The sequence below is a fragment of the Gasterosteus aculeatus genome, chromosome 1 (genome assembly GCF_964276395.1).
Source record: "Gasterosteus aculeatus chromosome 1, fGasAcu3.hap1.1, whole genome shotgun sequence".
In the NCBI taxonomy this organism is placed as follows: domain Eukaryota; kingdom Metazoa; phylum Chordata; class Actinopteri; order Perciformes; family Gasterosteidae; genus Gasterosteus; species Gasterosteus aculeatus.
The window spans coordinates 25,997,282-26,011,889 of NC_135688.1; the positions used below are offsets into that span (position 1 = coordinate 25,997,282).

Sequence of the window (14,608 nt, forward strand, 5' to 3'; positions counted from 1 at the left end):
CACATGTATAACAATCTGTGCTTTAATGGAGATGTATGGTATACGTGGCGGCGCTTCTCTAAAGCCTGTGACGCAGTGGTTCTGTGTGTCGTTGCTCAATGCTTTAGCCTTCATAGATGTGGTGAAAAATTCCAGTTAGACGCGGCAACATCTTTGCAGCATTGCCACATGAGTAATTGACCCTGAGTTCTGCCTCAGCTAATAGCTGCTGTAAAGCTCACAAAGGGGTTATCTTTGCTTTCAATCTGCGTAGCATTAATAAGCCCATGTTGCGTTGTCTCTCGCTGTCCGAAACGCATACATCCACTTTCTACAACACCCAAGCCGTGTTGTCGCCTTAACGTGTTCAACTTGGCGGGGGCAACGCGGTGATCATCTACACCGCCCCTCTCTCATCAGGGAGCTCTCGTTAGCGTAGCCGCTAAGAGTCCACTATGCCACACCGACCCCTCACACAGATCTGCTGATATCTGCTGACATCCGCCCCAACATTCCTGTGCTCTCCTACACACACACACACACACACACACACGACCCAATGCGTACAAACAAGGTTACTCCTGTCAAGTGGTTAAACCAGCTTGAAGAAGCACCATACGTTAGAACAAGTCCAGTCAGGACGCTGAGAGAAGCGTGTCGGTTCAATATTTAAAGTATGAGGAGCATCTCACCAACATTCCGGTGTATTTGTTATTGCGATAAGGTCAAATACAAGACTACAACTTGTGCTCATTTTAAAGCGTTTGAGGAGAAATCTGTCTGCACATTTTTGTTATTGTTATTATTATACACATTTCTGGCTCCTTGTTCTGGTTTTCTTCTTGTTTTATCTTTGCCCAAAGATATGTCACTGAAGCCAATACGGGAACCGCCTGGAGAGACGCAGCGAGCAAACATTGGCTCTTTGTTGAGCCAGCTCGGAACAAAATGTCACATTCCAGCCAACACTGATCAGAAAAAACAAACGCGTTTGTTTAACAATGACCGTACATCATTGTTTCTGAGGTCATCATGACACAGCAGATATAAATGGCATCGTTCATCCCCTTTTATCACGTAAGGTGGGATCGGTCCAGAGGATATCTGCAGTTTAAATGGGTTTAAATGGCGGCAGGTGGCAGAATGTGCAGCTGATTCCTTTTTTGCTGAAATGTTCTCCAAAAGAATCCCTCTTTTATTTATTATTCCAAAGCCAATCCCATCTGCCTGTGACTGACTGACCCTAATTTGCCTCTCCAGTAATAGTGGTGTGGTAAAATCACAGAGCCCCGACCACAACGGCTCCCCCGAGGCTCCGACACAAACCACAACCGTGCACCCGGACACCTCGTCTGCCCGCTTCATTCGCTCCAAGCGGGTGACGAGTTTGCCGTTTCATTCTGCTTATAACCGTTCCTAAATTAGAATATTAAGTGGCTTGTTTTTTTTGTTCATTTTTTGTTTTTGGACTGCGTCTTTTGTGCCCACGATGGTCTTCAGATTGCTTTTACAAGGCAGATTGCAGTTGGATGTAGAGCGCTGCCAGCTTTCCTGCTCGACACTTGACCAGCTTCTTTCGGTTGTTCCCATAGTAACCAGTCATCGGCAGGCAATAGGGAACAGTAGGAACAACTCTCTCAGTATCATGATCAGCGCTAAATGCACGTGTTGTGTTGAGTTATCTGAGGCCTTTGAGAGCCTTTAACAGCACTACTATTCATATTGTGTGTCTGCTGTTATTTACCTCTGTTCTTTTGGCTGCAGCTCACACCCCAGACAACAGCTTCCTGGGCTTCGTAGTGGAGCAACACCTCAACGCCAGCGACATCCGGCACATCGACGACATCAAGAGGCAGAACCAGTCGCTCGTCTACGGGAAGGTCGACAACTTCTGGAAGGTGCCGTCTCCCGTTTAGTGCACAAAAACGTTACAATACCTCATTTTTACACCCATGCGGAAAAGGGCGGGGTTAAGAAAAAGATGAGGTCATATCAAACTTTTTCACCCACAAAGACATCGACACGTACGTGTGCACACGTACACCTTTTAAAATACTTCCGACGTACACATCTATGCTCCGAGACGTACTTGCAGACGAAAAGGCCCACACTCACACGCTGCAGCAAGACTCTTTTAAACAACCTTGGGTAAAAACTTTCACAGGGAAAACCGGTTTAGGAGATTAAATTCAGCTCGTCGCCCTCTCCGTTACGTTTTTCTAATATATGCAAATGCATGCTCACACTGCGGCACACAGGCCGAGGGATTACTGCGTCCCAGACACACACGAGAAGAAGCAGACTCCGGGACTCGGTGGGTTCATTGTTCGGCACGGCAGCTCGGGATTACCCTGATGAGGTTCCAGCACAACGCAATGTACCGGTCGAACTTGAATCTTTCTCCCTAGTAAATGATGTAACCAGTGACCGTTCACGCAGCACAAGGAAATGTTTGAAAAAACAAGAAAGCGGGAAAACATCACCAGCAACAACAACCCAGTCCACATTTTGAACTGAATCCAAAACGTATGTCAAAGCCACATTGTAAGGCTTTAAATATATATATATATATATATATATATATATTTTAATCCCCAAGGAGCTGCTCTGCTTTATAACACACAGCAGTCTAGCTTCATAAAGGGCAGATAGAGGGATTGGGGCCGGGGGGGCTCACAGCAAGGGGCATTAGTTGCCAATCACTCCCAGGCGTGTTCATTACCTCCTGCTTTAAATTAAAAGGCCATGTTGGAGTTGACTGATAACCGGCTCTCTCCACTTTCCTTCCTTCGTCCTTTTAAAAAGCGCTCGCCGCTTGAGAGGTTTTCATTTGAAAATGATATTTGAAATAGAAAGTGGGAACCACTTCAAGAAACCGTTTTCTCGCATGAAGGTAAAATGCACAATGTATTCAAATTCAGGTTACGGGATGAATTAATTAATGATCTAAAGACTCTTTTGCAAGATCCAAATAACGTTTGCTACTTCACATCTTTTTATTCTCAGCTTTACAGGCATCATGAATTGAACCAAAATAAACATTCTGCTTGATAAGATTTTACAGACTTTAAACCCGCAAGCGGAATTTCCGTCAATGGTTCGGCCGACCAAACGATGGGGGCGGGGTTTGTTTTTTCAATCCAGACCTTTTCAGTTATAATAGTAGAGGAAACATACATGTATATGTTACATCTACCTTGCGTAATTGCTTTTCCCTTTTCTGGAGCTAAAATGTAAGAGAATATTTTTTCATTTATTTTTCCATCACAAGATGCAGAATTAAGGCAACTTTCTTGAAAACTGTGTGGATTCGAAATTGTATCCACATTGTAATGAAATGGCCGTACCACCTCTGAGGGTGCCGTTTCCATAGCAACCGAGTCGGAGTTGAAGAGCAGAGCTCCCTCTCTTAGTGTCTCTTTCCATGCACACACACAAACACTACAAAATGAGGTATTAAATGTATTTTGCCACTCTGTCAATCTATTTCAATCTACATCCGTCCAACTGGTAAAGATTTAACAAAAGAAAGTGAGTGTAAGACAGCTCCATTAAATCAATCAGCATGTGAGAGAGCATTTGACGTGGCAGAAGGGAGCCTGGCGAAAGGTGAGAATGAGTAGGAGTTAGAGAGCCGCGGGTCTTTGGCAGCAGAACAGAGAATGTGATGAAGTATGACAAATCACACATAGCTGGCGGAGACACGTACACACACACACACACACGCGCATGCAGAGCAGAATGGACAGCCATCCCACAATGCTACCCTCGCAGGCTCGTTTCAAGATTGATAAGCGAGTTTGGCTGAACATTAAACCGTGTTGAGTTTTGTCCTTTCTGGCTTGTCTGATCTGATGAGGCAATCCCTCGTGCGGCTTGAGTGCCGACTAGAAACTGGAATTTGACGTTTGAGAGGCGAGCCAAATCACAGCGGGAAATGTTATTGCGGTTACTGAAATTGACTCCGCCTGTCACAGATGTTTTACTGAATTAGGCTCAAGATAAATCTGGAAGGTGATGTTCGCTGCTTTATTTTAAAACTGTAGTGTGACATTGATGTTGTTGTATACATGTTTTTCATGAATCTGTGACATAGAATGTACACATTATTACATTCTGGAGGCCCTTTAGTCATGCTAACTGCTGAATATTTGCCCTGCAGACAGAGCTCTAAAACATTGCTGTGAACCAGGAAGAGGAAGTGTAAAGTGCCCAAGTTGAAATGTGTGTGTCGGTGAATTGAGCCGAATGAGTTGGAATTACTTTACTACTTTAAACCTTTCATCTTTTACACCTGAAGCGGTCGCAGTGGGTGTGAAACGGTGTGGGACTTGGAAGAACGCTTTATTGTAGCTCAAAGATGAGGATGTGAGCCCTGAGAGGGTGCAAAGTCTAGGTGGAAGTACAAGCAGTAAAGGCAGATCACGTCAGGAAAAGAAAGAGAAATCTTGGTTGACATGTACAGTAGCCACTGAAAGCTGTGTTGACATTTGACAAATAAGAGACGTCAAACGAGGAGTCACATTCAAAAGCCGCAAAAAAGCATGAATATGTTCAAAACTTGTTCTCAAAAAGAGAAGGACAGAATGATTATCGGGATACGTCTGTGTCCTCTCTGCGCGCACAAGGACAGGCCGATCGCAACGACCCATAGTGGGTCGTGCCGACACTGCTTTTCTTCAGTGATCATTCACAGGAGCAGTGCAATTAATCCGGATTTATGTCAGAAAGTAAAAGAGAGGTCGATTAAAGTAGAAGTTTAAATGTACACAACAACGATGCATGCAGTGTTCCCGTTGCTGCAGGACAGGCGGGAGTAATGTCACTGCTGCACGTGGTCATTCGTTTTTTTTAACTGGGCACTTGGATGATGCCACTGCCCGCGAGCGAGCATCAAGGACGCACCTTTCATCAATCACAAAGCGCCGCCTCTGCTCTCGAAAAACTGCAACAGGTCACACGCTGTTGTGTCTAATGGGCCGTTGAGCGGGCTCTGGAGTAAATAACTTCCTCTGAACGCTGCGTTGCTTCTCTGGTGGTTTCTAAGCATCCGACAAAGCGCCTAATGGGGTTTTTACAGAGCATCCGTTCAGAGGTCCTTCCAATGTGGAGATACTGATCGGATGAGAGTGGTGGATATATTTTGTGGTCCGAGGAAAAGAAAGTAGATACAGATATTATTTCCTATATATTCCTGCATATGCCCCTGCAATAGTAGAATACTTGTTTGTATTGAAGAATCACCGCTTACAAAGCCTGGCTTAAACATTTGCTATGAATTATTGTATTATATTTTCATATAATTTCAATACAAGTTCATGTACACACACAAACGGTCTGAAAACCAGTTTTCAGAAAGATATGAATGGAATCACTATCAACTCAAAGTGCAAATTACCACTTGACCATTATTTCTAACCGGCTCCACATTATGACTGCAGAGATGTGCGTGCCTTTTTTCTTCCTTCTCTGAAGAATGGATGGAGCGAAGTTGTTTTCCTGACTGACAAGCTTCGGTTTTTGAGCTCCCTGAGTGTCAGTCGGAAATCCTTTAAGTGGGGAAGACGATCAGAGGTGCGCTTGATGTTTGATGTCAAAGACAGTCTGAATAAGACGAACTAAGCGCACCCGTGTGCATTCCGATGAGGCAAGAAGCTCTTTTTGTCTTCGAGGTTACTGTAGGATACTATTACGCATATGAGCAACAAACCCAAGGGAGTGGATTGTTTGTGTTGAAATGTGCAGTTAAAGCGGGATGGATCTGCTCCATCCCTTTTGTCCTGACATCACTACGTGTCGAGAGAAAGTGCTGCCCCAGATCAATCGTATAGAGAGACGCTTGTGGAAGGCTTCTTGCCTTTAAAACAGCTTGCAGTCCATTTTGATATTAAACATGTACTAAAATAATTAACATAATAATCAGGACGGCTACATTTTAAAAGGAAAAGTACCAAAACAAGTTGAGATTTCAGTGTGAATGTGAGCGCTGAAAGGAGTCAAACACAGTTTGTGCTTAGCGGCTATCGTTGGCGTGCCAACACACATTAACATCTGAACACCTGACAAAACATCGGCTAGTTAGCATTGTCATCGTGAGCAAGAAGCCGTCCATTCACCTACGGCGAGTCACAGAGCTGATACCGAAGTATCTAAAGGAAACAGCTGTTAGACCCAAGCAAGCATGTACAAGCTTCTTCTGAAACCAGCAGGTTCCAGATAGTGAACCTGACAGGCATACGTTAAAGCTTCTGTATCCTGTCTGGTTAACAAACTAGCGAGGGCTGTAACGCTCGTGGCCACAAAGAGGGATCAATGTGTCATCTCTTTTTTTTTTTTTACCTTTTATTTCCTGGCTCTGCCTATCGGCCCCTGAGCCACCCTCCCTGCCGACAGAAAGCAGCCTGCCGCCTCTCTTGTTTCCTCTCTCTGAGCGAGGGTTTACAAATTCCCTCTGATTTACAAGGTCGTAAAGCTCGCCTTCTTCTCCTCCTGCTTCAATCAACCTCTCCAGCTAAAGCCTTTATTTTATAACACCACCAAGCACGCGCCCCCAAACAAGGCTACTGCAATCGATCCGCTTCCTGGTTTCAGGTTGCTCGCTGCATGTGGTCAGAGGCACACACGTCGACCCGGGGAGGAGGGCACATGTGATGTTAAAGGTCTTTATATCCGTTAGTGGTTCTAACGCATAACTTCCTTTTCTTGTTGTCCCTTTTAGCAGAAATGGGATTTCTCAACATGTTTCTAGGTTGTTCTTTATTCCATCACAAGTGCGGCTTTGAGTGTGTGTGTGTGTGTGTGTGACTGAATCCAGCCATGCTCCAGAGAGCACCGGGCACGTGATGCCCTCTGACCGTGAAGCTTGCAGAGACTGCCTCGAAGGGTCGTCGCAATCTGTGTTACTCTTCAGCGCGCGCGCACACACACAAACAAAGAGACACACACGGACATGCGCAGCCACTCGAGCGTTCATGATAAACACATCACTCACATGCAATGTGCAGCCTTTGGAGATTTTTCAGTCTTCCTTTAGTAATGTGTTTTTTTTGTGCTCCACACGTTTTTTCCACATTTTAAACAAATACGAGAACGTTCCTTATCATCCATATTCCATCTTACTGTATTTCATATTTCAACAATTGCAAAATGCCATCAAATGATTCTATTTTTCTGTGTTGTAGTCCAAAAAAACATTCCCAGCCTAAACGCACAGAAAACAATATATATGACGTGCAACAATTGAGGCTCCGCCTTAGAATTTATTCCTTTAACGGAATATCGTCCTGTGGGGAAAAACGTTTTATCTGTTGATTCCCTCCAATTCCTTCTGTTAATGTTGCAACAACTATTGTCTCAGCTCTTCGTTTTTCATTTGCTTTTTCTCATGTCATGCAACGCTATCTATATATTTTTGAAAGTGTGTGTGCAACACTCATTGTTAAATCCCCTCACACACCCACACACATCCAAGCTCAGCTCCCCTGAGTGAAAAAATTACAGGGTAGTGATTTCACCCTTTAATTAGCTCCCTCTAACACACGTAACCACACACACACACACACACACACACACACACACACACACACACGTCAACACAACAGACTGCTTTAGTTACAGCAGGCTCGCTGGAGGCATCTGATAGCCGGGCCTCCAGGGACCTTGACGAACAGCTACCTGAAATCTAAGCCCAAAAAGGAAGCACTGAAGTACCCACACACACACACACACACAGTGAGGGCAGGGAAATGTCCATGCGGCAGACTAGTTTTAAAGGCTTGTGTGTGGGAGTTGTGTGTGAGCTTGAAGCAGTTCACTTTTAATAATAATGGCCTTGCTGCCCCGTGTGTGAAACTATTGTCAATCGATCATATTTGTGTGCGTGCGTGTGTGTGTGTACATACTGGGGGGAAAGTGCCTTTGAGGCATCCCGTGTTTATGGAGAAAAGGGCCAGCGTCCATCTAGGATGCCTCCCTGCAGGGCTGTGCTTTAAGAGCATCCCTGGACAGAGGGGAGCATTTAAAGAAGGATGATCACTTACGAGTGTTGTTGCCATGGTAGACGTTATTTAAACTGATGATGACAGGTGACTACACTTGTTATTTTGTATAAGCTGTAAGATGTAGGTTTTTCGGGGCAAGTCTCAACAAAGCAACATTTCCCATTTTGCAAATTAGATTAGTATCCGTTGTTGTACCCCGTCTATATTCAACAGGAAAACGTCAGACAAAAGCCTCTTGAAATATGTATTTAATATGTATTTGTTTCACTTTTGACCTCTTCCAATCTAAAATGAGCTGGGCGGCGTTACGGCTTTATTTTCATTTCATCAAGGACATAATGGATCAGGTTGAATTTTAATAACGGCGGCATCGGTATCGTGTGCGCCCCTGCTCCTCACGCAGTGCTATTTTTAGCTCTGCCTCTGTGGCCAGATGGTCAGTCAGGTAGCTCGAACAAGAGCTCACTGAGCCTTCCGCGAAATAATGAAATCCAAAATGGATCATTCCAGGATGCGTTTCGTGGATTGGACCGGCTCAATGTTTTCAACCAAATTAATTGAGCGGGGGTTGTAGGGGTTGATCGTCTCTAAAACACAGTGGTTTCAAGCAGGATTTTGGCTTAGACATATTTTCAAAAAACCTAAACGTATTGTATCTCTCTGTTTTTTACCAGGACAAAAAGAAATACCTCGACATCATCCACAGCTACATGGAGGTGCACGGCACCGTGCACGGCACCAGCACCGTGCACCTCCCGAGCTACGTGAAGAACCACGGCATCCTGAGTGGCCGAGACCTTCAGTTCCTCCTCAGAGAAACCAAGGTGGGTTCCTGGGATAGTGACTGCTGTTCTGAATAAAAAAACTCGTAAGAAAAATGGGATTGCTGGGATGTAACAGATTCAGGAAAGCCAATGTCAGGTCACATAGGAAGGCATTCACTTATGTTTTAATGCAAAGAGTAAGTAAAGTTTAAAGCACATTTAAGTGCAAGTCAATAACAGCGTATCTCTGTGACTGGACGCCTTCTTGTGAAAGACGCAGCTCTTCGCAGTTCCCAGGCCCTTCCAGGCGCACTTCCCCGTTCACTTCACAACTCGTCCCCCCCCTCAGACACTACTCTAACCACTCTCATCCACAAAGACAAGGACACAGAGACTGAAGCCCAAGTCGAGTTGTTCGCCCGGAGCGATGTCTCGCCCAAACACCCACTACAGCGCTGACCCAACGGGCGTCGAGCCGTTTAAGACAAAGGAGCTTTGTTTTGTTGGAAAGCAGTGAAGCGGAGAAGCATGTCACATCGAGCGTGTCCCTCTGGTATGAATCCTTTACTTTAAACTCTTAACCTATCAGAGCAGAGACAAATCAAGAAATACATATTGACGGTGAAAGGGCAATAGATGATCCACGTAGAAGAGCTTGAAACATTATATTATATTATATATTATATTTATATTGTATTGCAGTCTAGAAATAGTTGGTCCAGGTAGTACAAGTATGACAAGCTGTAAGAACAGGCTAATTTCAGACACCTAACCGGGGCTCCCTGAATACAATAACGAGTGGAGCTGCTAACTATTTACTAAAATGCTGATAGCAACAAAGACTGGCTTCCAAATAGTTAGTGTTATTCCTGTAACACTACGAACCAATGCAGATAGTTAATGATAGGCTCCTCGGCCTTGAAGTTAACGCTAGGTTACTGATTGGGTGAGTGAATTATCATTCACTTTTAAGGACCTGCCCATTGCCACAGTGGAAAGAGATTAAAGGGACATGTCTGCTGAAGGGGAAAACCATCGCCTGTCCTGGCATTGAAAGGTGGAATCCGTCTTTTGGCTCTAGTTGGTGCCCTTTTCAGGAGAATAAGGTTGGAGAGAGCTTCGATTTCTTGAGCCTCTGAAACCAGATTCCCTCGCATTGGAGCACAGCAGAGGCAGACATCAGACAGTAGCCGGGGCCACGGAAGCAAGTTCAAAAGATCCACAGGTCACGCTACAGACAGAGATTTAAACCCCCTTCATGCGGTTGAAAAGATTCTCAACATTGCAGCGCTCCGCTGTGCTGTCGGAGGTGCTGACAGAGCAAAGCTAAGGCGTATTCAGCAGTGAAGCGGATCACTGACGTGTTGAAAACAACTCGCTAAATACTGCAGGGGACCAACCCTGCGTCCTCGGTGCCACATAGTGCCAACTTGGACGGGCTGGATTCATGTGGCCTTGCAGGTTAACTCTCCCCAGGGATGGGATACCGCGTAAGCTTTCACATCCTCGCATGACCTGCGGTTCTGCATGGGAAAACCCCCAAAGAGGAACGGCCAATTAGATCACACAAAAGGCCCATAGTTTAGCCAGGGTGGGGAGGGGAGGTGATGCAGGCCCGCCTCTCACCACCTTCACTGTTACCTGCAATCACACCCCCTGAGCTAATTGGCCACGCAGGGTTTAACTGTTGACAGAGCGTGTGTGAAGGCATTCTGAGGGTGGAGGCGCGCCTGTGAAGAAGATTAAGAAGAGCCTGTTGTTGCCTGCGTCTGACCTTTGATTTTTCATCAGACTGAATTTCCTAAAATAGACGCCAACTCGCTGCTCTGCATCAGGGAACCGTCAGAGAATAGCTTCCTCTTAGCGGGTTTGTCTCGTAACAAACCGCCTGTTTTTTTAAATGTCCCTCTTCCTCATACCCACCACGTTATACATTCACTATAGAGGTTGCCATTATGGCTCCTTCCTCTTACACGTCATTATTATCCGGGTGCTCTGCAAGCTTCTGAAGACGTCATAGTGGGAGATCGTCACCTTTTCCATGGGTTATTTTTAGGGGGATATTGTTGGGTTGGGCCCTGGTGCGCTAACACAATCCTCACACGATGAACTAATAGAAGTCTAAGTTTAGAAAATCACTTTACACTTTAATGCAATACAGCCTTTTAATCTATTTGGTTACAATCGTCGTCTTTGGATTGGCTGGATTTGATCTGTTGAGAGTTGTGCATGGTCTATGGAACTATGGACTAACTGTGGAAGCTCATTTCTGCACAAAAATGATGAGTCATATAATTCATATAATCACACAATTGGGCCAGTTTTGTAAAGTCAATACATTTTAAAATTGTGCTTATTTAGTGCACAGTATTGCATTGTATATGTATTAATTTTCTGAAAGTTAAAATTGTTTATTTGTAGTTTAGTATGGAAAGATTTAATGAACACCTATTACAGTACCTGTATACCTGTTACAGTAATAACAAATATACATGATTCCAGAAATTACACAATGGTGTTTCATACAGGCGGGGCTTTCAATCCAAGAAGCAAAGGTATATTTTCCTTACCTGGTATACCTTGATAAACTCCTCCAGTTGTTCACCAATATAGAGACTGAATGCTGTAAAGATATGATATGAAAAATAAGATTAAGCCAAGTATAGACATTAGATTGCTACTACACAAAACTATCTACTTAACTGTTGTTGTTGTCAAGGGTCTCATCGAGTATCTTCTGGACAGCTAAACAGATAAATCAAGTGTTCTTGAGAATAACATAATTTCAACACAGGGAAAAGGGTATTGCGATCTTCCTATTGAATAATTTGTTATTGTCCCTCTTACACTCGACCAGCTCCGCTCTCTCCGTTTTTGAGGGTTTCACATAGATGGTGGAATTGGAACAAACATCCTCAAACAACTCGGCACCACTGCTATTAAAAAACTCTCAATCCTCAATTGCAAATGTGATCATTGGTTCAGCAAAAACCTCTTTGATAATGTCGTTGTCAGTTATGGTCATGGTTTCAAGCAGATTTAAAAAGTGACCATCAAATTATTTGTCCAGGAACAGCATTAAACTAACCAAATTCGTGTTCAATTGCAAAACTTTCTTTTAAATTTTGCGTAAAGTACAGTCTGAGAAATTCCTGCAGGCTCCGGGGCTGGCAGTCATAGTGATTATTCTGTAGTTGGAACAAAAATAAGACAGTAATCATGTCAAATTACATCATACATCTAAGAGATACTTTTTTGTGTTTAGTTTTACGTGTTTTATTTACCTATTTAATCAAGCTTCATTTCATTATTAAAAAGTCACTTCAGTGTTCAGTTAAGTTAGCAGCTAATCTGGTGTTAGCTTACAGCTAGCGTTAGGTGTAAGCTAGCGTTTGGCTTGTGTAACTTAATGACATTATTCCAGGGTATTTAAAGTATAATATAACGTTAATAAATTAACTGCCAAATACTAATAATAGGTAACATGGGTAGGTGACGCTCTAGTTCGTCATTTATTTTACAAGATAACGTTAATGTTACCTCTGAAGCTAACGTTAGCTTAAAGTCCGAGCTAACGTTAGCTTCGAGAAAGGCGGGTGGTTTATTTTAATTTTACTTTACAAACATAAGTATGAAAACTGGAAATGATAGACTATGCAAACAATTCACTTTACCAGTTTAATTCTCACCTTGAAGTTGGTTCTCTATCGAGGTTGTTCCGTTGTCTTCCGACGGTAAACGGTGGAATTGGCAGTTAATGACGTAATGAATCTGCACCGCGGGAATGAGTTACGTTACGCGTCCACAACAATAATAAAACGTTTGCTGCGTGCGTTGACTTCAAAGTATTGGCTGAGATTACGCGGATACAGATTATTCAGGAAGGTTAACAGATTAATTACAGGTCGTTGTTGGATATTATTCTTATAATTTAACCTCTTTTTTAGTCTCCCAGAGACATCGCTCATTTCTCCAACATCACTGCTCTTCTCTTCGTGCCCCTCACCCCTTCCTCACCCCCTCCCTCGCTAGAAATAGTGGGCGACTGTTCCTCGGCATTGAGGATCTTTTTGCACACACACGTACACACACGTACACACACACGCGTACACCGGAGAAGAGAGCTCTCCTGCCCCCTGCTGGCAGAAGTTGACCACAGACAAGGCGGTTGGTGTTAAACGGAATCATTTGAGTAATGTCCACACGAGTTTAAATCAGTGTAAAATCATAACCCCACCAGAGAGAAACAGCCACAGACAGGCCGGTGTAGCGGCTCGCTGCCACTGCACCGCAAATATTTGCTCTTCCCATCTGGGGGGAGTGAACTTGATAGAGCCCCCACTTGTTCTTCATATGTACATTAGAGCCGTGTCCTCATATACCTGCTTGTTTTCCCTCCCTTCTTCCAGAGAGTTATGTGCTGCCCTCTGTTGAGAACACGGGAGGTTCTGTTTTAACTGCTGCTCTCAGCAGACACTAGAAACCCATCAACACCTCCCCAACTTCTCCTGAGCGGACTCAATATTTTTCCTCATTATATTTCTCCCCTCCGCAGCTGTTTGTGGGTCTGTCCTTTCCCTACGAGGGTCCCGCCCCCCTGGAGGCCATCGCCAACGGCTGCGCCTTCCTCAACCCCAAATTCAGCCCTGCGAAGAGCAGCAAAAACACAGACTTTTTCAAGGGCAAACCCACGCTGAGAGAGGTGAGAGGAGGAGGCGTCTAACCCCCCCCCAACACGCTGACGCTCCACAGACTTCTAACCTCTTCCCTCTCTGCCGTTGTTGTCATCGTTGTCTGCAGCTGACCTCTCAGCACCCGTACGCTGAGGTGTACATCGGCGAGCCCCATGTGTGGACGGTGGACATTGAGAACTCTGTGGAGGTGGAGAAGGCCATCCGCTCCATCCTCAGCCAGAAGGTAAACACCGACCTACAAACGACAATACAGAGTAGCTCTGTTACTCAATAATTAGCACAATTGGATTAGTATTTTCTAGCTTAAGCATTTGCTCTATAAAACGTTTTTGTAATATCACAGGTTAACATTTGAAAATCCTTGATCAAACTAGGGATTTATTTTTTCATTCTTGCTTAAAAAACCCTCAAACGGCTAACTGTTAATGCCCCTAATTGTTTCACATGTGTTCTGTGGTCCGTGGCGAGTTGCAGCCTCGCAGGCTCCGGGCTCCCCTCCCCTCCTCATCTTCCTCGACCTCACACAAAGAATTTGTGTCGCAACAAAGGCTTCGGTTGTTGGTCGTCCCCGTTTAAAGTTTCCCTAAATCAGAGTCTGTGGAGATCCGTGGGCCATTACAGGGGAAAACCAGAGGGTTGGTGTTTCACCGGGCTGAGTTCTCCCTCACGCACACGTCTCTGACCAGTCTGCGTTTTGTGTTTGCGCAATCAGATCGAGCCCTACCTGCCCTACGAGTTCACCTGTGAGGGGATGCTGCAGAGAGTCAACGCCTTCATCGAGAACCAGGTAAACGCATCGACCGCACCGGAGGAGATCACCCACTCTGACTGCAGAAAGAAAACCCATTCAGCTTCTTTGTCAGCATCATCATCATCATCTCCTATCGCCGGTTTTGTGTTGCCAGGACTTCTGCCACGGCCAGGTGATGTGGCCCCCTCTTGGCGCCCTGCAGGTGAAAGTGGCCGAGCCGGGACGTACCTGCAAGCAGGTGTGTCAGGAGGAGCAGCTCATCTGCGAGCCGTCCTTCTTCCAGCACCTCAACAAGGATAAGGACCTGGCCAGGTGGGACGCTCGCACTTTACTCCACGTCCCGGGTGTGATTTTAAAACTGGCCATGAGGTGGCAGCACACGACTGCTTTGGAATAAAACATTTGCAGAATTTTAATTAA

The 14,608-nt window shown here is 44.8% G+C and overlaps 1 protein-coding gene and 1 long non-coding RNA gene across 5 annotated transcripts in view; one reads left to right on the forward strand and one right to left on the reverse strand.

The window, feature by feature from the left end:
• The window catches only part of mgat5 (alpha-1,6-mannosylglycoprotein 6-beta-N-acetylglucosaminyltransferase), a 44,420-nt gene that overhangs the window by 27,285 nt on the left and 2,527 nt on the right, over window positions 1-14,608 (forward strand). For all 4 annotated transcript variants that reach the window (XM_040177670.2, XM_078099330.1, XM_078099334.1 and 1 more), the window contains 6 exons: window positions 1,744-1,877; window positions 8,654-8,803; window positions 13,299-13,445; window positions 13,544-13,660; window positions 14,150-14,224; window positions 14,343-14,500. In XM_040177670.2, the coding sequence (XP_040033604.2) occupies window positions 1,744-1,877; window positions 8,654-8,803; window positions 13,299-13,445; window positions 13,544-13,660; window positions 14,150-14,224; window positions 14,343-14,500 (781 nt within the window). The remainder of the gene's footprint in view (window positions 1-1,743; window positions 1,878-8,653; window positions 8,804-13,298; window positions 13,446-13,543; window positions 13,661-14,149; window positions 14,225-14,342; window positions 14,501-14,608) is intronic.
• LOC120820237 (uncharacterized) lies at window positions 10,874-12,831 on the reverse strand. The gene is made up of 3 exons (XR_005712368.2): window positions 12,433-12,831; window positions 11,447-11,488; window positions 10,874-11,366 (listed from the first exon to the last, which is right to left on the reverse strand). It is a non-coding gene; the product is annotated as an uncharacterized LOC120820237 (long non-coding RNA).